This window comes from Megalobrama amblycephala, linkage group LG6 (genome assembly GCF_018812025.1).
Source record: "Megalobrama amblycephala isolate DHTTF-2021 linkage group LG6, ASM1881202v1, whole genome shotgun sequence".
Taxonomy (NCBI): domain Eukaryota; kingdom Metazoa; phylum Chordata; class Actinopteri; order Cypriniformes; family Xenocyprididae; genus Megalobrama; species Megalobrama amblycephala.
The window spans coordinates 45,932,563-45,958,479 of NC_063049.1; the positions used below are offsets into that span (position 1 = coordinate 45,932,563).

The 25,917-nt window shown below is 38.4% G+C and overlaps 1 protein-coding gene across 1 annotated transcript in view; it reads left to right on the top strand.

Moving 5' to 3' along the window:
• Positions 1–25,917, top strand: part of LOC125270868 (globoside alpha-1,3-N-acetylgalactosaminyltransferase 1-like) — a 201,621-nt gene that overhangs the window by 168,773 nt on the left and 6,931 nt on the right. Inside the window, exons 10-11 of the mRNA XM_048194875.1 lie at positions 19,225–19,257; positions 25,193–25,240. Of these exons, the coding sequence (XP_048050832.1) occupies positions 19,225–19,257; positions 25,193–25,240 (81 nt within the window). The remainder of the gene's footprint in view (positions 1–19,224; positions 19,258–25,192; positions 25,241–25,917) is intronic.

Genomic DNA, 25,917 nt, shown 5'->3' on the forward strand with positions numbered 1-25,917 from the left:
GCGATGGTATCTGCGAACACGATAGTGGGTGGGAACAGAACTTATATACTCAGGTGACGTGTAATGATTGGTTAGAAAATGAGCAATGACGTGCATTAGAGTCTTCCGGGTAGAACTTCCACTAAACGCTCCCATTTCTCTGAGTGAACAAGGACACAAAACCTAATGCAAAAATGATTAAACTCCTTAAAGGTCCCGTTCTTCGTGGTTTTTTGAAGCTTTGATTGTGTTTATAGTGTGCAATATAACATGTGTTCATGTTTCGTGTGTAAAAAAACACAGTATTTTTCACATAATTTACTTATCTGTATACCGCTGTTTCCACTGTCATAAAAACGGGCTGATGACTTCCTTGTTCTATGAAGTCCCTCCTTCAGAAATACGTAACGAGTTCTGATTGTGCCAGCGGTTCCTGTGTTGTGATTCGACAACAGCTTAGCGCTCCTTGCCCGGAAAGGTCACGCCTCTTACCATAACGTGGAGATGCATGCGCTCAGTGTTATTGTAAACATGTCTTTAATTTTACCCTATCAATTTGAGCCGGAATCAGACCCGGAGAACATAGATGAAGAGGATCGAGTAGAACCTGTGCAAACACGTCTTTTACAGGATGTGTCACAATGGTAAGCTGTTTATTTACAGTAGGTAACATTACATAGGCCTAAACATAGAACAATGATTCGCATGGCTGCAGCTAAACCAGCATGTGGTTAAACAGTAAACAACAGATATAATCAACAAATAATTTAAACTGATCATAACAAACACCAACAATCGATGGTGTCCGGTTGAATTACTACACTTTTTAAAAGTTTTGGTTGGATAAGTTTCAATTGCCATCTAGTTAACAAAGATAAACAGCGTTGCCCTTTGTGTGATAAGTTACAGAAACTGTTAAACGCACCAATGTAAATAATAAAATGCACTTACCGTTTGTGGTCCACAAACAACGCCTTCTCCAGACAAAGAGGGAACTGCTCCATCTTTCAAAAATAATCTTTGTGCGAATCCGGCATTAAACTGACTGAGATTGAGGAAGCTGTCCTCAGTAAAATGTGCTGCACATAGTTTAACATGTGGATTATAATTTTCGGGATAACATAAATTGTAACCACTGATTTCTAAGTACAGCGTCCCTGGGAAGGCCAAACAAAGGTGATTGGACTGCGGGATGAAAATAACAGCGTTTCGACGACATGGCGACAAACACACTCTACAAACGCAACTCTTGCTCTTCTCCGTGGGAGCGCAACAAGACCACGCCCCCTTTTTTTGTGTATTCCTGTGGGCGGAGGTTAGTCAAAAAACTGTTTTAGTGACGTCATTAAAGAAGGAAGTAGAGGGATGTAGTCCAAACTGGCCGTTCGTTGTAGGCTATTTCTGTTAAATAAAATATCTCGCTTGGCATTGAACTTTGAGCTTTAAAATTTTACAGATTTTACATACTCAGTTTTGCTACTGCCCTAGTCACAACCTCAAGCAGCTCCTCATACGCTGGAGATGAGGATGGCGAGTCCTCATCCATCTCCTCAGAGCTAGACGGGTGAAGCGCCGGTGCCTCTCTCCTGGGGGAAGAAACCGCAGCGCGTGCTTCCGCAACCACAGGAGAGACACTGGGTTTGGCAGGTGAGGGCCGAGATAAAGCTGGGCACGTCTCTAACCATTCCGTACCTGTCTGTGAAACCAGGGGCCTGATGTATAAACGTTGCGTACGCACAAAATGGGCATAGAAATATGCGTACGCATTTTTCCACGCACATATCGGGATTTATAAAAAATAAACTTGGCGTAAATAAGTGCGCACTGTAAGGATGCTCTTGACAGTGCGTACGCACTCTTTTAGAAGAGTATGTGTTTTGGCAACACCAACTGGCCCAAATAGCAATAACTATTTAAAATGAAAAACTTCTAAATTATCCTATTACATCACCCAATAAATCAAATTGCATCAACCTGAATGATCATTATCAGCATTCTTAACCAGGTGCAAATACTTTGAATTTACTAATTTTTTTTAATGAATGGGCTATGAAAAGGTATATAACATATCATCATAATGGATGCTCCCCCCCAGGGGAGACAAAAGTGATATGAATTGAGATAGTAGATGTGCTACTTTCGATCACTTTTCCAGTGACACGCTGTTTTAATGACAGCGAGGAGCGCTGGAAGCACAATAATTCCTCTTTAAACCACACTGCAGATGTTATGACAAAATATTTTTTCGAGAATGACGATCAGTGATGCACACTTAACTTAGATATTATGGAAGACACTGCTGGATTCGGTGGTCGAACGGTCCGTTGTCCAGTTTGAATAGGTCCAATGATATCTTACTGTACAACCACAGCTGCAGGAGGTGTTGATGTCGTGTGAAGGATCTTCACATAATTACCATTTGAAGGATATCATTTGAGGAAAACGGTAAGATTTGCATGTTTTCTTTTAAAAATACTTTGTCAGTGACGCGCCGTTTCAGACAATTGTATTTACACTACAATAAATAAGTGCCTATAAATAATAGCCTATAAACTTCCTAAAAGATATGTTCACCTTATCAGCAAAACTGCATAAATTTGATTTGAATTGTTTAAAACTATTCAAATACTATCTGGCAAGTGGAAATGAATGAATCATCTCGATTCTAAAACCTTTATCTGAAGTATTTTATACAATTTTGTTTTTATAGATATTTTGATATATTTATTCTAAAACAAAGAGGATATTGGATTATCTTTATCAACATAATGTGTGGCACAAATTGCATTTATAGTCCATATCTAATATTTTCCAATGTCTTGTACCTTTGATGGTGTTAACCGTGGATGTCACGTGGATGGGAACATGTATGGAAATGATATGCAGATGAGGTTATGCATAGTAAAACTAGGCGTCGTAAGCTCCATATGGTGATTTCGGGGTGGAGATGCATGTACGCACAATCTTCCGCTGACTGGGATTTATAAAGGGATTTGTGCGCAGGATCTGGCGTACGCATGGTTTTATAAATCAGATTTTTTTTGTGCGTACGCAGAATCTAGCTTTTGCGCGTACGTACACTTTTAGGATGAAATCTACGCAAAGTTTTATAAATGAGGCCCCAGGTCTATTTGTTTGTCACCACAAAATGCCATTTTTACAGTCACTTGTTTTTCCTGAATGTAATGTTAATTCCTGTTCAAACAGTGTGTGGTTATAAATACATATGTAAATTGAAGGAAGTTGTGAATGTTTCATTAAAACCATATTAACAGACCTTACATTGTCTCTGATCGAAATGATTAGAAATAGACATTTAATTGGCTTAGAATCTTGCTGTACATAAAGCAAGATTGATTTGATATCGTTTCCACGTTAATTTTAATGTTAAATAGGTGATTTAATTAAGATTGAAAAAACATTGTTTTTACAACCATGTTGATCTATTTTTCATCATTGAAATAACATTATTTCAGGGCGCAAACATGATGAAAAATCAACTAAAATTACAACATTGATTCAATGTTAATTTGGTTAATGCATTAATATTGATTCAATGTTGATTCAAGGTTGGTCTACTATCTGGGAGTCGACCTCCAGTCAATTAAAAGCAAATCTGCATATTGTTTGCCAGCAATGAAGATTTTTATTTGTTCAACTGCATATGCTGTCGGTGCAGTTCCACAGGTATCGATTTCATTCGATTTCAGTTCATACAGACAATAGCCAACATTTTACAACCAAACAGATTATTACGCCACGTAATGAAGCATTTCTTTACCATTTTTATGGACATATATCTTAATTTATAATTCACCATTGTTCAGAGAGTATGAAATGGTAATTTGTGGATAGCCTATTGCACAATGGTGGCGCTGGTGACCTGTTCATCTTGAAAATGAACGCCTTTGCGTACACACAGTTATGCAGTTTACACGCGTCTGCTGAAATATACATTTGATTACATTTTGGAGAACAGATGGAAGATCCGTCAATGTGATCATTGTTTGTGTGATGTTCAGAGGTTATGAGCACGAGCACATGTAAAGAGTTTTCTCTCTTCTTTCAGTTGTAGCTGTATATACGTTATTATAATACAAAGTAAAGGACATGCAATGATATTTACAGATGCAAGAAATAATGCTTGTCACTTCTGTGTTTGTTGCAAAGATATCTAATTATGATAATAATTTAAATATCTATCTAAATAATAACATGCTATTGTATTGTGTGTGTGTATGTGTGTGTGTGTGTATATATATATATATATATATATATATATATATATATATATATATAGTTACAAAGTAACTAGTAACGAGCTACTTGAGTAGACTTTCATTTGATACTTTGTTACTCTTAATCAAGTAACTATTAAGATTATTACTTTCACTTTTACTTTGAGTAAATATTTCTATAAGTACTTGTACTTTTACTTGAGTACAGTTTTTGGATACTCTACCCACCTTTGAATACGGGATGTTATTGTTTTAGTGAATGTCTGTTTCGCAGAAAATAAAAAAAGTGAGCCCCCCTATGAAAACGAAATGCACCCTCATTCCATATATTCTGCGCTGGTTCTGCGCTGGCATTTTGCCTTGATATACCAGTCCAACAGGAATGGGAAATAATCACTTGTTTAATCAACTACTTACTCCTCCCTGCATCCATATTCTGCATCTGTCAGACATTCAGTTCTCTGAGTGAACAAGGACACAAAACCTAATGCAAAAATGATGAAACTCCTTAAAACTGCTAACATCTTTCTTCTCGTGTTGGCTGGCCTCTTAATAATGGGGTATGTATCTACTATTTTCTAGTTTTCTAGTTGTAACCATATTAGATTAAATTACCGAATAGTTTTTTTAATTATTTACTGCAAGTACACAAAGGGCAGAAAAACCTAAATCAGGAATAATGAAACTTCAAAATATGAATTAATTCCTTTCTTCTTGTGTTGACTGGTATCTCAGTAACTGGGTCTGTATTTACACTTTTGTAATGTGTAGCTGATTTACTGTCATCTTCGTTGGTTGGAACTTAAATTAATAAACTATAAGTGAAACAGTTTACGAGTTGAGGAGTAATTTTCATTTGGGACTTCCCTAGTGAAAAAAAAGTATACTTTATTGTATTTTAAATATGTTCCCTTTTTCTATAGTACACTGCAAATATACTAACAAAAAATGTACTATCATTAAATATATCAAAAGTATATTAGTATCATATTTTCACAATGCAACTTTTAACACACTTTAAAATAATTGTACTTTAGTATATTTTCTAAAAAATATATTTTAGAAAAATATACTTGAAGTGTAAGTTCAGTTTATTTTTTAAAAGTGTATTTATTTGCACTTTATAAAAATATATTTGAGGTATTTTAACAGTGTGCTGAAAATGATCATTGTAACAATGCACTGAAAGTATATTTAAAAAATACATTGTTTAATATCCTGAAGTTGTAGTGTATCTGATGTTAAATTTGAGTATATTTTTTAAGTTTACTTCTTCATCCTTGGAATTCATTATATTACTTGTGCTATTTATTTCAGTATGAATGCATTACAAGCCCATTTAGTATATGCAGTGTAGCCTATACAATTTCCAAATATGTGTAAATGTTTATTAAGTTTACACTGGCAGAATCATTTTACAATCGTACACACAAATCTATATTAAACAACACACCAGCAGCTCAAGTAATGCGAAAAAATTTGTCGAGTGGTTAAACTTATCGGAATTCAAATGTCTCTTCAACTTGGTCTGTGACCAATCAGATTTTGTTGCTCACTGCCTTCGACCAATCAGAGCTGCTGACGTCACGGTCGTCGTCTGAATCCCCTCGCTCAGTCAGTCAGGTGAAGTATAATGTCGCAATGTATAATTTATTTAATAAAACACTGAAAGCGCAATATATCGCTCAATCTTGGGGATTCTGACCAGTTCAATCAAGTGACATCGCAGCCTGACCGTGATGGCGACGACAACCGGCTAATCTAATGGCCTACGCGATCCTGAAAGAACCGGAGAAAAGTGCTGCTATTGGGAGGTGAGTTGTAGTCTACCAGTTAACAAACTTTATTTTCTTTTCTTTAACAAACGGAGAGCGATATTTCGGCTTGATATCTCCTTTTTGAGTTTTTGTGTGGTGTTTTATGGCACATGTTTGTATGCAGCACCAAAACATTCATATGATTGGTCAAATCGGCCCGTATTCTGTACGATATTAATTCATAAAGTGTTTTATGCTTGACTATGTACCGAAAACAATATCGACATGCCATTCTGATACAGTTCCCTGCTGCTAATCCTCATTTACTGTTCAAAAATAGTATTGGTTCAATGTAGGATTTAGACAGACTATTGTAAACGTGAATAAAGAGTTGAACATGCTGTCTTATATCTTTGGTATATTCTGTCAACAGATGCTGTTCTTCACGAGTCTCTGCCGTCATCATTGTGCCATCAGACACAATGAGAAGCTCATCAGAAAATGGAATATAATGTGTAATTTATATTTGTGTATAGAGGGTCACCATGGTCCAATATTTTTTTTTTTTCTTTAATGAAAAACATGGTAAGTTTTGCTGAATCTAAGTTTAAATAAAAACTATTGGATTTGTCAATGAAATATGTCTCTTCATTAGTGATGTTGTTACATTTTATTTATTTTAATGGCCTTGAAAACAAATGCATTCAACTTTGGGAAAATGTGTTAAACTGTATTTAAATAGTAGCACAACTGTATTGTGTGAGATTATGTAATTCAAAGTACAGTAGTCAACATTTGAAGTGGATCAAAAAAGTTAGGACAACTTTGATTAAAGGTTTTGATCCGCTTCAAATGTTGACTATATTATACAAAGTATAAGTAATAACAAAGTGTATTGTTGTTGACTGCAAAGAGTGTAATGTTTAATATTTGGAATAAGCCAAAGGTACTGAGCATACAGTATATACTATTACCTGTAAAATAATATATTCAGTGTATATTGCTTGTGTTTTCTGAAGACACTCGTAATTATTTTGTAATGTACTTAAATCACAAATAAAGTGTACTTATAACACAAAGTGTACTCATAACAGAAATAAAGTATACTTATAACAGAACTAAAGTATACTTATAATACAATGTATATTATAACAAAAAAATTATACTTTTAACACAAATAAAGTATACTTATAATACAAATTAAGTACACTTTAATATCACTAATCAAGCATATAATTAGTCCCTACACAGACATATACTTAAAGTGCACTAAGTATACTTGAAGTTGTTCCAATTTAGTACACATAAGTATAATAAATATACTTAAAGTTGTATTTTAATACTACTTAATTTCAACTTAAATATACGTAGTACAAAATTAGTTGTTTCAAAATAGCACACTTTAAATGAACTAATCATTAACACACTTGAAATATACTAATAATTCTTGCTGCAAGTATACTTAGTATATATATTTTTTTTTTCACTAGGGTTTTTTCAATTAATTATGTGAATTATTCAATACTGAATATAAATACTCAAAATTCTTCACACTCTAAAATATTTAGGGCCTGAGCACCGATGGTGTGAGTACCCTATTGTAATTGCTCGGCCAATTATTATTCTTCTCCATAATGAATAGCATTTTTGAGGGCCTACACATGCTTGAAAATTAATGAAACTTTGCACACGCATCAGAAGTGTGCAAAGTTTTATTAGAGTCCTGGCCTGAAGACATTTACATGGCAATATTCAGTTACAGTCATAGCGCCACCTGTGGGTAACAGGAAATTACATGTTTTACACTGTGATGAACTCCTCATAGTGATTTAACCAGAAGCACATCATATATGGTCAGTCTAATTGTAACAAGTTCAAAGTTCGTAGGGAAGGAAGAGGACAGGGTCGGCTTTGACTGCTGACTGAGCTTTTCTTTCAAGTAATAAATCTCCAACAAAAAGTCTGTGCAATGCACAACATTAATCAAATATATCCACAGAAGGGCTTCACTCCAGTAACGATCTCAGGATCAGTCCAGCGTCCTCAGTCAGCAGTCCCTCTCTCTCACACACTCCTGCTTCTCCTGGCATTTTATCTAGGCTTGGGTATCGAGTATCGAGTATTGATTGGAACCGGGACTAGCTTTGCGATTTTTCCGGAATCGTTCAAAAGTTTAAATTTCGATTCCTAGTTTCGATTCACAGTCTGCCGACTGGAAGAAGAAACCGCTGAACACTTTTCTAAACAGAACGAAATCTCGGCAAAATGCAACATTTGCGGCAAGATTGTTTCGTGCATAGGAGGGTGCACGTCGAACATGATAAAGCACCTCTGAGTTCATGGAGTAGAAATAAATGAGTGCCCCGTCTTTGAAGTGCTGCGCCAACCGTCCTCCACTGCCTCTTCCTCTGGCTCCAACCCCCAGCCTGGCACCGCAGTGACTATACTATCTGTCCAGAACGCTCACGCATCCTGCCTGAGAAGGCAAATATGATAATTTTCCTAAACAAGAACTGTTTCTGATTTTATACTGTACCTGCTGCTAATCTGGATTGGGTTTTACAAGTTGTTTCTTATTGTTTATTTGCTATTCTGCACCAGGTTAGCCCATCAGTGGGAGCACGGTAACATGTTCAAGTACCTGCATCATCATACACTCAAGTGTAAATGTGTTTTCATGAGGTTTTCAAAAATAAAGCTCTCTTGAGGAAAGTGTACCCCTGTGAAAATATATTCATAATTTATAATATTCAAGTTCATAGATTTGATATTTATATTGTAGTTGAAAACAGCCCTGTGAGAAATTCATAGTAAAGTTCATAAAAAGTAAAAAGTTCATAGAATTACAATTGATGGAGAAGGTCAGACTATTTCCTTCAGAAAGACCGTTGGTTATCTAGCTCATTTAAAATATCCTAAATTTCTTTTGACCCTGCCTCTTAAAAGAATCGGAATCGAGAATCGTTATGAACCGGAATCGAAACAAGGAATCGAAATCGGAATCGTTCAAATTCAAACGATACTCAACCCTAATTTTATCCTGTCTCCGCGCCAATTACTGGAACGAGAAATAGGTGTTCGTGATTTACATTTAACCCACTCACTCACCATGCGTCTCCCGACTCTCTCTCCCGCTGCAGACTCCGCTGAACCACGCCCCCCTCGCCACACTAATCTTAAGGCCTTTGCGATGTTATGCCTAAACATGCTTGGAAACTCATGAAACTTTGCACACGCATCAGAAGTGGTGAAAATTGAACCCTCTGGAGTCTGATTTGGGGCCTGGAGAAGTTTTGACATGCCCTGAAATTTTTGCTTTTTTTCAGTTGTTCATAAATATATTAATGACACAAGTGTCATTACACTGTATTCAGCACAAACTAGGCTACCATAATATGTGAGGAACATATATGTACATGTTTGTATTTTTGAAGGAATAACATTTAATGATGTTTCATTAACAAAATTCGTGAGGAGCACTTTCAAATGATCCTTTCAATCATCACGTCATTCCAACCAGTTGTCAGCAATCAGTAATCAACAAGTCTACCCAATCAGCATAAGTGGAGACCATTATAAATACGCAGTCGACTCACCCATGTTCCTTGACAGTTTTTCAGCATCCCTCCACCACCCCATCTCCTCAAACTCGCATGGTTATCTTCCTAACCAAATCTCACACTCGCCTGGTTATCTTCCTTAACCAGAATACGGGGGGAGTACTCTGGGTTCGGGCCAAATACCGAGCTCAGAGCCCTCTCCTCGGACAGCACGCCAAATATGCATACTATTTATTTATCTGACTTATTTGCGAGTGTGAACTCGTGAATGCATGGTTATTGACAAAACAAAAAACTTAAGTCACTGAAATAAGGCCAAAAAAACTATATTAAATCTGTGTTCACAAGACTTCTGGGTATTGGAGGTTGTAGACTAGAGTTTTTGCTTCAAAATTATGTAAAAATTATCCTGCCTACTCCTTCATATAAAAAAATATATTGATTTAGTTTTTGTAAGACACTTTTTGTCAAGAAACACAGTATGCGTGGAGGCGTGAATCATCATGAATAATGGGTCATTTACACCTGAGAAGACAAAATAATCGCATAATGAGGTGTAATGACTTGCATATTAATGAGGCCTTTCAGTCAGGTAGGCTGTGAAAAAACCCTCTGTGATCATGTCTCAAGCTCATCATGGTGTATATCAAACATACAGAAAAATACTGTGAAATATTATTACAATTTAAAATAATGGTATTCTATTATATACTTTAAACTATAATGTATTTCTGTGATGCAAAGTGTCTGAACAATTATGTTACCTCTATGGCATTTCATATAGGTTTTTAGCTTAAAAGCATGCACATTTGGAGAAATATTGATGGATTCTCATATGTTTATGTCAATTTTCTATACAGAGGAGTAATATTTATTCAATATTTATTGTCATCACTATGAATGCTGGATACTGTGTTTTCAATTCATACTTGCAGCCGGAGGGCACTCTGTGCACCTTTAGTCCACAAATTCATCTAAAGAAGAACAGGAACCAGGAACTAACGGCATGTCTTCTAGAGGCTTTAACATACAGATAAACACTTTTCAAGATAATAAATACACGATTGAGATGATGTATGCATGTATTGACTCAGAATTTGCACCTGAATAGCGCTGGCTCCGTGGGCGTGGCCGCATTAGCGGATAATGAGCTGAATCACGGACTTCTGACATGTGTCTCTTTTCATACAGATTACATAAACAGTGATTTTTTTGTTTATAGCACCACCTACAAAAATTCAACGAAGTGCCCCTGAAACTACGTTTCACGTACATGTATGAAATTCGGTACACACGTAACAGACCAATACCTACAAAAAAGTTTCTTGGAGCAAAATATGAAAGCCAAAAAGAAGTCAGATATTTTGAATTTTCTTTGCAAAATCTGTGCAGTTTTTGCCATTTCCAGACGTTGTACTTTAATGAACTCCTCCTAGAGCATTAATCAGATCAACATCATATTTGGTCAGTCTAATCTAAAGGCCTTTGCGACGCTAAATTGTGAAGATCTAGACTTTTCACCGAAGGGTGTGTCTGTGGCGGCCTGACAAAGTTTGATAATTTGCCATGAAACAGGAAGCTGTTGTAACTCAGGTATACAATGTCCGATGTGCCCCAAACTTCACATGTTTTATTAGAGTCCGGGCCTGAAGACATCTACCAGGCAATATTCAGTTAGTCATAGTGCCACCTGCTGGCAACAGGAAATGACATGCTGTACACTGTCATTCACTCCCAGAAACACATTTCATTATGCCAAGAAGTACCAAACATCAATCAATCAATCAGTCAATCAATCAACATTTATTTATACAGACTTTACAACACTCAAGGTGAACCAAAGTGCTTTCCAATAAAACCAAAACAATGTAAACAAAAATTAAAAAGCAACAAGAAAACAAATAAAATACACAAAATGCTACCACAGCTGCTAGTTATTAAATGCCAGTCTAAATAAATAAGCTTTAAGCTTAGCTTTAAAAAGGCCCAGGTCAGTGATAGTGCGAATATCAGCGGGGAGCTTATTCCAGAGTCTGGGCCCAGCAACAGAAAAAGCCTGGTCACCCCAGTGTTTGTACCGTGACCTTGGGACTACCAGTAAAAGTTGATTTGTTGACCTAAGAGCCCTGGTTGGCTGATGCAGAGCCAGCATCTCAGTTATATAAGGTGGGGCAAGGCCATTGAGGGCTTTAAAAACAAACAATAGAATCTTAAAATCAACTCTAAAAGAAACTGGAAGCCAGTGGAGCGAATAAAGAATCAGGGTTATGTGCTCACGTTTGCGTGTATTGGTTAAAAGACGAGCTGCAGCATTCTGCACCAGCTGAAGGCGCCTGAGGGATGACTGTGAGACACCAGCATAAAGTGCATTACAATAATCTAATCTTGAGCTGATAAAAGCGTGAATAGCTTTCTCAAGGTCAGAGCGATTCAAAAATGGTTTGACCTTGGCCAAAAGATGTAATTGAAAGAAACTAGCTTTAACCACACTGTCAATTTGTTTATCAAATTTCAGGCTACTATCAAAAGTCACACTGAGATTTCTGATTGACGGTCTAAGCTTTGAAGTCAGCGCATTAAAATCAGAAGTTACAGACTCTGTAGTACACAAGACTAGTACACAAGACTAGATAATGATCTGAGATGTCATTGCTCTGCTGCAGAATTTCAACGGCATCAATATCGATTCCATGTGACAATATTAGATCTAAAGTATGATTATGACAATGAGTGGGTCCCGACACGTGTTGTCTAACACCAATAGAGTTTAGAATGTCTGTAAATGACAATCCCAATGAGTCTTTTTTATTATCTACATGGATATTAAAATCACAAACAACAAGGACTTTATCTGCAGCTAGTACTAACTCTGATAGAAAATCAGCAAATTCTTTGATAAAGTCTGTATGGTGTCCTGGTGGCCTGTATACAGTAGCCAGCACAAATGTCAACTTAGATAATGTTACATAAAGCACCATCACTTCGAAGGAATTATATTTGAAAGACTTCTGACTAATACTGTAAATATTACTATATATTACAACAGCACCTCCCCTTTTGCCTTTCTGTCGAGGATTGTGTCAATAATCATAACCTTGAGGGCTAGACTAATTTAACACTCTGAGGTCTGAGGGTATCGCCGGCGATACCACCGTGGTTTTTTTCTTATCAGTGTGAAAGAGACTCAAAATACTCCGTCAATGTTGCACATACAATTAAGAGTTATACACTATTTTAATCTGTGGAATAGCTTCTTTCATTTGTGTACACTCAGAGTAAAAACAAAATGTTGTGCTTTTTGTAAAATAAAGAAAACTAACATGATGCATGATCTCTCGTCTCCCTCTGAACGAAGTCCAATCTGATAGTTCTTAGAAAATGAACTGTAACTTAGTGAATACTAATCACAAAAAAATTACACTTATGTCTAAAAAAACGTTAAGATGTCAGGTTTTAAAACATATAAGTCAAATCGAAAACAAACCTTCTGTGTTTATGTAATCTGTATGAAAAGAGAGCCATGTCAGAAGTCTGTGATTCAGCTCATTATCCGCTAATGCAGCCACGCCCACGGAGCGAGCGCTATTCAAACGCAAATTCAGTCAATACATGCATACATCGTCTCAATCGTGTATTTATTGTCTTGAAAAGTGTTTTGAATAGCCATATTTAGCGATCTCTTGCCTCTGTTAGTTCCTTGATTGTCACATGATATGCCTCTTCTTTTACTGAGGCATTTGTGGACAAAAGGGGCAGAGCGCCCTCTGGCTCAAGTATGAATTAAAAACACAGCATCCAGCGCTCATAATGATGACAATAAATATAGAATAATAAATATTACTCCTCTGTATAGAAAATTGATATAAACATATGAGAATCCATCAATATTTCTCCAAATGTGTATGCTTTTAAGCATATTAAGAAATTATGGTCAATATAAGATTTTAAGAGTCAAAATGTGAAGCTTGAGTCTTAGATCTTTTTAATGATGTATAGTTTGTCAACTGCACATCACATTTAGGCTCTATAATATAACAAATATAGTAGCCTATATGAAATGCCCTAGAGGTAGGAATGTTCAGACGCTTTGCATCACAGAAATACATTATATTTTAAAGTATATTAAAATAGAAAACCATTATTTGGTTAGAGACTTGAGACTTCTTTTAAAAACATTATAATGGCAATGTGTTCAATCTTTTGACTGGTAGTGTAATTTAACATAGGCCTATACAAAATTTTCTTCATATCATGTGCAATAATACGTGCATGCATGAGATCACAAAAATCATGTTTTTTTTTTTGTCCTGAGTGGACTTTAATCCTGTTATCAGCATGATCACAGAGGGTTTTTTCACAGCCTACCTGACTGAAAGGCCTCATTAATATGCAAGTCATTTCAGGTCATTATTATTCAATTCTTTTGTCTTCTCAGGTGAGAATCACCCATTATACATGAGGATTCACGCCTCCATGCATACTGTGTTTCTTGACCAAAAGTGTCTTAGAAAATTTAAATCTCTCTATTGTTTTATATGAAGGAGTAAGAAGGATAATTTTTACTTCATTCTGAAGCAAAAACTCTAGTCTACAACCTCCAATACCCAGAATCCTTGTGAACACAGTTTTAATATATATATTTTTTGCCTTATTTCAGTGACTTAAGTTTTTTGTTTTTTCAATAACCACGCATAAACGTTATTCCTTCAAAAACACAAACATGTACATACATGTTCCTCACATATTATTGTAGCCTAGTTTGTGCTGAATACAATGTAATGACACATTTGTCATTAATATGTTTATGAACAACTGAAAAAAGCACAAATGTCAGGGCATGTCAAAACGTCTCCAGGGCCCCAAAAATCCTCAGACCCCTGAGGGTTAAAATAATGTAATCGTCCGGTTTTAGCCAGGTTTCTGTCAAACCCAGCACATCTAGATTATTGTCTGTGATAATATCATTTACAATAAGTGCTTTTGAAGAAAGGGATCTAATATTTAACAACCCAAGCTTTATCATTTGTTTATCATTACTATCTCTATTTTTTATTTGTTGAACATCAATTAAATTTTTACCATTAAATGGGTTTGGAAGTTTTTTGTTTTTACTAATTTGGGGTACAGACACAGTCTCTATGTGATAATATCAGGTGTAAGAGTTCATGTTCACGACTATGGTGGCTGGTGTCTCTATTTTCACGTTCCGTGTAATAGAATCGCCAATAACTAGGGCACTTTCAAAAGGATCCTCAGTGGGTGCGTCACTGAGTGGGGAGAACCTGTTTGATGTTCTTATTGGAACGGAAGAGTGGTGTTTTCCGTGGCTAGGCCTCCTCACTGTTACCCAAGTGCCCTGCTGCGCGGGCTCTACAGCCGGAACCGAACAATGTACAGAGTTCACTAAGCTAGTTGCATCCAAAACAGTATCTGAAGCCCCTGCATTCTTACTATCCTCGATTAAAGTTTGGATGCGTGTCTCTAATTCTGAGATTCTCTCTGTCAGCCTGACTATTTCCCTACATTTATGACATGTAAATCCCTCGTTGCTGACAGAGAGAGCTATACTGAACATGTGACAAACTGAACACGAAATAACAGTGGGGGAGGATGACATGACTCACCGTGTTTGTAGACTGATCCGATCCGAGTTACCACCGCTGTTTGATGAACGCGTTGAAAGAGGAGCGCGCGAGACTGATGACAAGTTAACAAGCTAGCGAGATGCAAACACGTTGTAACAGCGATTTAGATTCAAAGATTACAAGCTAGCGACGTCAAATTAATGTGGTAGGCAATATTATATATAAGGTAATAATAATATTGTCACAGACACGTCAGGTTCCACCTCACTCCCTTACCCACGCACTCAATCACCAGCATACTGATCACCGCCACCTGTGACTCATCAGCACTGCAATCACCACCACTACAAAACCACCACACTCACACACACTCACTGTCCGGTCTCGTTTGCACTACAACTTATGTATGCTTACCTTAAGGACTCCAAACGCCATACTTACCTGCTCCAGTTGTCTACTCCATCTCCCTCATCTCCTGTTCTCCTCGTGTGCCTACCTGCCTGTGTGTGTGAGTGTCTCAGCGATCTCCTTCCAACGCATCTCTCCATCTGCATCTGCAAGACAAAATCAGGACAGTATTATACTCTCTCCCTCATTCAAGAACTGCATAACTGCTTACCATCACCCTGTGCTCTGCTGTTTGTTCAATAAAACTTACCTGGATTGCTTTTATCTCTGCCTCCGTGTCTCTGTCGTAACAAATATAAGCAACAATGCATAAAAGTAAGAGATTCAAAACAAAGCTATAGGGAGTTACAGACGCAAACCACTCTGAGCAGCGAGGCAGACAGGAGCAATTGACAAGACAGAAGCAATCGACCAGACAGGACCCCAAATGAGTACAAGTACTTGTACTTTTGCTTGAGTACAGTTTTTGGATACTCTACCCACCTCTGGTCTCGCATTAAATGCTGTATTACGCATTCTCTAGCAGACCTTGGCGAGAGCTGCCCCTAGTGGTTTGGATCATTTACGCCACTGTGTACACATGAAAAGATGTAACCTTCCTGCAGATAGTATCTATTAAGGTATATAAAAAGGAGCCCAAAACACACTAAGCACTTTCCGTTTATGTATTTTCTTTACGCTATCTTTTCTTTACACTAGTGCCACATATATGTAACATATCCAGGTATGATTAAGAGTAAGTATGCAAATAATCTTAACTTTCGGTTCCAAAAATGGAGGTAACTTTCTGTTATGTAAGTAGCCATAGAAGCGTATTCTCTGAACATAACCTGTCACATGTCACACTGATCACAAGTTCAGTATGGAGTACAAGGCTCAGTACTAGGACCATTGCTATTCACCCTGTACATGCTACCCAGTTTAAATCTAGACTACAAACACACTTCTTTAAGTTGGCATACACATAACACATAATCAATTTCTATTTTCAAATCAGTTAAATGATTGTTAGGTCAGCTGGAGCCGGGAACACTTCCTATAACACCAGATGTACTCGTTATATCAGAAGAAGAATAGCATCTATGCTAATATTAGTCTTTCTGTTTATATTGAGGTTTACCGTAGTCTGCCGGATCCGGGCTGTATCCAGATAAGATGAAGGACCTGCATCTAGACACGACCACAACAAATTCTCTTGTAAAACAGGTCTTTGGAAAAGTTATTTGGAAGTGAAAGAGTTATTTGGAAGTGAAAGAGACAATGTGCAGTAATTACTGTAAAATGCACTTATTACATTACTAACATCTGTAGCTTGTCAGTTATATCTCTATCACCATTTTTCATATTTTATCACTTTGGGTTTGGCCATTAGTTGATTTGTATAAAGTCACATTAAAATTAAAAATGATGACCACAGTAGCTCCTGGAAATTCACTTCACAGTCTTTCTGTTGGTCTGCTGGACATTTATACGAACACATTCAACACTTATAAACCCTTATAATTTGATGGGTAATTCCATTGAAAAAAGATATGATCTGCTTCATTTGTTTATTCATGATCCGTTACTGTGTTTCCTTACAGACTCATTTATTTGTGCTACATCTCCACCTCACTCAGGTGAGTGTTTTTCTTTTTCAACTTTCACCCATCAAAACAATCTTGAGCAAATATCTCTAAAACATAACCAGTTAATAATTGCTTATTTTTCTATGGGATACTGTTTCTTCACAACTGATTACTTTGACATGTTTCAAAAATGTATGTTAAAGGGTTAGTTAATTAATAAACTGCCTACCAAGATATCGAAAAAAAACAAGCAGGTTGGCTCGAGAAAGTGTATATTGGACAAAGATAAACAGATATTGAAAAAATGTTAATTATTTCAACACAATTTGGGACAGGAGACTGGAGTAATGATGCTGAAAATTCACAGGAATAAATTCACATATTCACATAGAAAACTGTATTATTGTTTTTCACCATCATAAGAATGTTTAATCTCTTTTCCACAACTGGAGCTCTATTCTGTGAAATAACAAGAGATGGCAAGCTCCTGAAAGGACAAATAGGTATACTATACTACTACTACTACTACTATAATCACTAGAAAGGTGCCATAAAAACACACATTCTGCACTACATTCCAAGTCTTCTAGGGCACTTTTTAGCCCCAGTCCAGCCCTGGGATTCATGCAACTAAGTGACAGAACTGTCCATTAAAGGCACAATTGTCATGAAGTAGTGTTCCAAAGCCTGCCTACTGTTCAGTATGTACTTTTTTTACTTAATAAAAACAGAACATTCTTTTAGGGCATAGCATAAGTAGGTGAATTGGGACACGGCATCTTCAGATGAGAAACTTTGGTGAAGTGAAATGTATATTATGAGAAAATGAAAGTGTTTTTGACCTTTGATGCATGTAAACCTGTTGCAGGAGACCTCCAAAATAGGTGCACTTTAATCAAAATAATATTCATTCTTGGACATTAGGTTTTTCATTATTTTGACCAATCAATTTTATTTATTTCTTTTTAATTCCTGGTAAACCAATAAATGGCTCCATCCTTTGGGTCTTTAAAGAATAGCTCATAAAAGTGCCACTGCATCAGGAAACAGCAGTGTTCAGACACATGAAAAGATGTAACCTTCCTGCAGATAGTATCTATTAAAGTATATAAAAAGGAGCCCAAAACACACTAAGCACTTTCTGTTTATGTATTTTCTTTACACTATCTTTTCTTTACACTAGTGCCACCTATACGTAACAAATCCAGGTATGATTAAGAGTAAGTATGCAAATAATCTTAACTTTGGGTTCCAAAAATGGAGGTAACTTTCTGATATGTAAGTAGCCATAGAAACTTATTCTCCGAACATAACCTGTCACATGTCACACTGATCACAAGTTCAGTATGGAGTACAAGGCTCAGTACTAGGACCGTTGCTATTCACCCTGTACATGCTACCCAGTTTAAATCTAGACTACAAACACATCTCTTTAACCTGGCACACACATAACACATAATCAATTTCTATTCTCAAATCAGTTAAATGATTGTTAGGCGGTATAAATTAGGTCAGCTGGAACCGGGAACACTTCCTATAACACCAGATGTACTTGTTTCATCAGAAGAAGAATGGCATCTACGCTAATATTAGTCTTTCTGTTTATACTGAGGTTTACTGTAGTCTGCCGGATCTGGGCCGTATCCAGATCAGATAAAGGACCTGCATCTAGACACGACCACAACAAATTCTCTTGTAAAACAGGTCTTTGGAAAAGTTATTTCGAAGTGAAAGAGTTATTTGGAAGTGAAAGAGTTATTTGGAAGTGAAAAAGACAATGTGCAGTAATTAGTGTAAAAATTACTTATTACATTACTAACTTCTGTAGCTTGTCAGTTATATCCCTATCACCATTTTTCATATTTTATCACTTTGGGTTTGGCCATTAGTTGATTTGTATAAAGTCACATTAAAATTAGAAATGATGACCACAGTAGCTCACTGCATCAGGAAACAGCAGTGTTCAGATTCATAATATCACCAAAAAAACTTAAAATAACATAAGAGAAAATGAAGAGAAATCCCTTATTACTGAATTAGAGGATAATATATTCTGATTATAGACACAATTACACCCAACACTGGCCATGCAAAGTTTCAGTATTATTATAACCACATATCCGTTTCAGATATCCCAAAGAAGACCAAAAAATCTGCCTCAAGTAAGTAGTCACTGTTCATGCACTCACGGAAACACATACTCAAAACATATGCTTACATATTCACAGAAGTATGCATTCATTTATATGCACATACTTTCAGACAGCTTCAGCAAGCACACACACTCAAACAAGCAAACCTACTAAATGTCAGGACAGATAACTCGAGATTCAATTGCAAGTGAAAAACTCCTTTATTAAGGAAAACTCTCAGAGAGAATGAACAACGTGACAGGTCGGAAAGTCATGGTACAGCTGGTCCTTGGCAGCACAGGGACTACAATGGGCTAATCTGCAAACGCAATCCAGTGATGAACACACAGGCAGATAAACATCCACTCTGAACAGAGACAGGATCACCAGACGAAATAAACATCCACTCCGAACGGTGCGGAGAGGAATGCCACACTTTTTGACCAACAATGTATTCGGGAGGCTTTGACCGGTTGCGATCGGCCTGGGCCTTCCCACCTGGAGGAGAGCAGTTCTAGCCCTCCTCCAAGTGCAACAACACCTCTGGACAAAAGCATGAGCAGAGGGGACCGCAACTTCGGATTCCAAACTCAGAAAAACAGGTGGCTGGTATCCTAAACTACTTTCAAACGGGGTTAGGCCCGTGGACAATACTGGTAACGAGTTATGCGCGTACTCAACCCAAGAGAGCTGTTGGCTCCAGGAGGAAGGATTCTGAGAAACCAAACATCGCGACACTCATTCCAAATCTTGGTTGGCCCTCTCAGTTTGACCGTTGCTCTGAGGATGATAACCAGAGGAAAGACTAACATTCACCCCCAGTAAACGACAAAAATCCCTCCAAAATTTGGACACAAATTGGGGACCCCTGTCAGAAACCATGTCCTTCGGGAGGCCATGAATGCGAAAGACATGATCAATGACAGTAACCGCTGTCTCCCTGGCAGAGGGTAATTTGGGCAGGGGAATAAAATGAGCCACCTTCGAGAACCGGTCCACCACGGTTAAAACCACCGTGTTGCCCTGGGAGGGAGGGAGGGAGGGAGGGCATTAATGAAGTCTAGCGCAATATGGGACCAGGGTCTCGAAGGGACTGACAACGGCTGCAGGAACGGATAACATTGGACCGCAAGTTCTCAGGCACAAATAAACGGCTCGGTGGACAACCGGACGGAGGCGTTACCCCTTGTAAGGCACTGTGGACCTTCGTCTCGATCTTCTAGACGACCGCAGAGATGACCAGTCTCTCCAGTATGATGGAATCGGGAGAAAACGGACGCTCGGAACGATCAAAAATACGAGACAAAGCATCGGGCTTGGTGTTTTTGGAGCCCGGGCGGTACGAGATGGAAAAATCAAAGCAGCCGAAAAAAAGAGCCCACCGAGCCTGCCTAGAGTTCAAGCGTTTAGCGGACTTAATGTACTCTAGGTTCTTGTGATCAGTCCAGACGATAAAAGGTACCCCCAACCCCTCTAACCAATGACGCCACTGTTCCAAGGCCAACTTAACTGCCAACAGCTCTCTGTTACCAATATTGTAGTTGCGTTCGGTGGGAGTCAAGCGATGGGAAAAATAAGCGCAAGGGTGCATCTTACCGTCCGCGGAAGAACGCTGGGAGAGAACCGCACCAACCTCAACCTCTGATGCGTCGACCTCCACCACAAACTGACGTGAGGAATCAGGGGTCACCAGAATGGGAGCCGAAACAAAGCGGCTTTTTAAATTGGAGAATGCAGCTTCGGCTGCACTAGACCACCTGAACGTCAGCTTGGTGGAGGTCAAGGCAGTCAGAGGAACGGCCAGCTGGCTGTAATTGCGAATAAAAAACCTCTGTAGGGCCTTACAGGAGTCTGGGGTTGGCCAATCCACCACAGCCTGAATCTTGTCGGGATCCATGCGCACTCCCTCAGACGACACGATGAACCCCAAGAACGGAACTGACTGTGCATGAAACACGCATTTCTCCGCCTTGACAAAAAGCCCATTCTCTAGTAGCCTCTGAAGCACTCGTCTGACATGCTGAATATGTTCTGGAGAGACGGAGAAAAATCAATATGTCATCCAGGTAAACATATATGAACTGATCAACCATGTCTCTTAGCACGTCATTAATGAGTGCTTGGAAGACCGCAGGAGCATTGGAAAGCCCAAAAGGCATGACCAAATATTCAAAGTGGCCCCTGGGGTTATTAAAAGCAGTGTTCCATTCATCCACCTCCCTGATGCAAACCAATTGATAAGCGTTGTGGAGGTCCAACTTCGTAAAAAAGGAAGCTCCCTGCAACCGCTCGAAAGCTCAAGACATCAGTGGCAAAGGATACGTATTCTTTGCCGTGATGTTATTCAGCCCCCGATAGTCAATGCACGGTCACAGGGAACCATCCTTCTTACTCACGAAGAAAAACCCCGCGCCCGCAGGAGATGAGGAAGGGCGGATGATCTTGGCTGCCAAAGAATCAGAAATATATTTCTCCATGGCCTCCCTTTCCGGAACAGAAAACGAGTATAACCTGCCCTTAGGCGGAGACGTACCTGGCAATAAGTACATAGGGACGATGCGGAGGAAGAGAGGCAGCTTGAGACTTACTGAACACTTCCTTCAGGTTAAGGTACTCCTTGGGCACGTTAGACAGGTCCATGGACTCCTGAAACACAGAACAGGCAGACACCAAACAAGACGCATGACAAAAACTGCTCCACGCACAAACAGTGTTCTGTTGCCAGTCTATATGGGGATTGTGACATGACAGCCAGGATGACCCAACACCACAGGAGCCAGAGGGGAACTGATTAAAAGAAGTCTAATCTCCTCTGTGTGGTTACCAGAGGTGATGAGCTTGATGAGCACGGTGCTCTGGGTGACTGACGGCATAACCTGCCCACTGCGTGCTTGGATGGAGATAGGCTAAGGAAGCGAGACCACCGGAATAGACAGCTGGGCCGCCAGCGACGCGTCAATGAAACAGCCCTCTGCTCCTGAGTCCACCAAGGCCTGGCAGTTATGGAAGGTGTTGGCCCATTGTAGTCTGACCGGGAGGAGAGTAGCTGAAGAGGATTTCTTGAATGAAACTCCACCTGTCAATAGCCTCAAGTCTACTGATGGGCTCTGGCTTTTACCGGACAGTTTGTAACGAAATGCCCACTTGCTCCACAGTAAAGACACAATCCATTGGTCCGTCGACGATCCCTCTCCTCCCTGGTCAGCCGGGTTCTGCCCACCTGCATGGGTTCAGGATCTAAAATGGGACTGACTGTGTCACCGGCGAACTCCCGCTCTGGGAAGGAACAAGAACGCCTTTGTTGATCACGACGTTGCAGGCGGCTGTCCACTCTAATCGCCAATTCGATCAGTCCATCCAGAGTTGTGGGCAAATCCAACCCGACGATCTCCCGTTGGACACGGTCAGCCAACCCATGCAGGAAGTTGTCCCACTGTGCCTCCTTGTTCCATCTTGTCTCTGCCGCTAGGGTGCGAAAATCAATGGACTGAACGATTACCCTGTTGCAGACCCGTCAGTTTCCGAGCCACTTCACGTCCCGAAACGGATCGATCAAACGCTCTTTTTAACTACTCAGTGAAGAACTGGAACGAGGCGCAGCATGGTGATTGGCTTTCCCACACCGCTGTTCCCCAGAGCGCAGCGCGTCCTGAAAGCAGCGTGATCATCAACGCCACCCTGGACTGCTCCGTTGGAAAAGACGTGGGTTGAAGAGTGAAAAACAATGAGCACTTAGTCACAAAAGCTCGACATAAATGTGGCTCACCAGCATACTGAGCAGGAGGTGGAAGACGGGGCTCGGCGTGATGATTCGGCTGCGCCGCGGAAGGGGAAACAGACAGTGGGGTGGGTACAGTGGGTCCTCCGTTGATGTCAGATCTTAAACGCTGGAGCTGGGCAGTAACCTCCAACACCTTTACCACCAAGGCTTGTACCGCACGACCCGTAGCCAAAATCTGTTCATCCTGTTGATCCATACGATCATTGTTATTAACAATGACGTTTCTCCACTCATCACTTGCTGAATCCATCCTGGTCGGATTGTTATGTCAGGACAGATAACTCGAGATTCAATTGCAAGTGAAAAACTCTTTATTAATGAAAACTCTCAGAGAGAATGAACAACGTGACAGTTCAGAAAGTCGTGGTACAGCTGGTTCTTGGCAGCACAGGGACTCCAAACGCAATCCAGCGATGAACACACAGGCAGATAAACATCCACTCTGAATAGAGGCAGGATCACCAGACAAAATAAACATCCACTCCGAACCGAGTGACAGGAACCCAGGAGACAACGCGACAGTCAAGACACACACACACACACCAACAACAGAACAGGAATCCACAGACCTGCAAACCGTGACAGTAAACATGTAAATGAATGGCAAGAATACATGTGGGTGTGGAACAACATGAGGTGGAGTAATTGATGACAGAAACTTCATTTCTGGGTGAATGAACCCTTTAAGCTCTGGGTATTCTTTGTTTTTTTTACGCGTACGCTAGTGTACGAGCACAGTTAAACGCACAGCCTTGGAAAGTATACTTCATTTGGCTCATACACATATACAGGCGTTCTACACATGCGCAGTTTTGAGCAATCTCTCTCTACGAGGTACAACCCATGTAAACATCTTTGGTAACACTTTAGAATAACTCACGCTATGAAGCATTAGTTAAGCATTAGTAAATAGTTAATTCATCATTTATAAAACATTAATAGACATTAGTAAGCCATTTATAAATACAGCTATAAATGCTTTGTTCTTGATTTATAAGCATATCTATAATGAGTTTAATAATTGTATTTTCATACTTTATTAATGATCAATTTATCATTTCTAAATTATGTATTACATTATTCACAAACCAGTAATTTAGGAGTTGTCAGTGGTTCATAAGATCATTTAGGAAGTGTAAGTAAATGATTAATAAAATATTTAAATGTACATCTATGCATCTTATTATTTAGACATATAGTATTAGTTACTCAGTGTGTTAATAAATGCTTTATTAACATATTCCTAGTGTCAAAACTACCTCAGTACTAACTTTAAAACATTAGAGAACAGCAGTGCAGAAGATCACTGAACCTTTAAATCTCATTTATAAAAGCTTTACAAAGCATAAATAGTCCTCACTTTAGATGAGCTCACAAAAATAGTTAACTGACTGCTTCTAAATGTTTTATAACTACCTGAATTAATCATGAATTGCAGTGTGAATATGTGTTAATAAAACATTTACTAACACACTAAGTAACTATTACTATGTGTCTAAATAATATGTATAAATGAATGTTTAAATAGTTTATTAATCATTTACTTACACTTACTAAATGAACTACTGACAACTCCTAAATAACTGGTTTGTAAATAATGTAATACTTAATTTAGAAATGATAAATTGATTATTAATAAAGTATGAAAATACAATTATTAAACACATTATAGATATGCTTATAAATCAAGAATAAAGCAATTATAGCTGTATTCATAAACTACTTACTAATGTCTATTAATGCTTTATAAGTGATGAAATAACTATTAACTAATGCTTAACTAATGCTTCATAGTGTGCAGTTATTATAAAGTGTTACCACATCTTTGTGTTCTTTCATGCTGTTGTACAAATGAAGGTACTTTCTAACCTCTTTGCACAATCTCTCGTCTATATAGGCCTCCATTGTCGCTGTAGCTTGCATGCGTTCCGGTCTGTTCTGTTTATGCAGTTTTTCTTTGACTACCTTCTAAATCGATACCTCCAGGGCAAGGTTGCCACCTTGTGGATAAACTAATTACTGCAAAAACTAAATTAAATGCGCATGTGCGGTGTGCGTACAGAACACACGTACTCTTCTGATAACTAAATCGTGTCATGTGCCTGCACACACATGCAACACAAAAACAACAGAAGTTTTATTACAGAACACAAGTATCCACTGATTGCATCTCTTATTTCTTAGAGGAGAAAGAGAGCACCAGGACAACTTTCAGTTGCAAATATCACAAGGGTGAGTACAACACTTCCTTCAACAGTTTTGCTCTAACTTATTGTGACTTGTGTGGTGAGTTTTTAGAAACAGGGTCTTATTCAGAGCCCAGGAAAAGCACTTGTTCTTAATGCATCGTGTTTCCTTCTGGAGCATCAGTGAATGTTTTTACCTTTTTTAATAGTTGTGTTTGAGTCCCTCACTTGTCCTCAGTGTGAAAAGATGGATCTCAAAAATCATACAGTCACTGCTGGAAAGTAGGGATGCACGATATATTGGACACATTGATATTGGTCAATAAATGGTCATTTTTAATGTTATCGTTTTTGATCCTATAAGAAAATTAGGCCAATATATTGAAGCAGATAGATAACATATTATTTCCTTCAGTTTTTGTAATCAGGTTCTCAAAGTATATTAAAATTTGGATTTAGATTTATCGGACAATATATTGGTTATCAGCTTTAAAGGAATTATCATATCGGCCAAAATTTTCATATCAGTGCATCCCTGCTGTAAAGGGTTCAAATATGCAAAATATCCTTGAAAACTGAAGAATCTGCAGGAGCTGGAGGATTTGGTTACCTGGAAAACAGCCGTAGATCATCAGGTAACCACACACAGTGTTAAGAACCAATGGTATGTAAACTTTTAAATGGGGTTAATTTTATAAATTAAGCCATTTTTTTTGTCTTGTG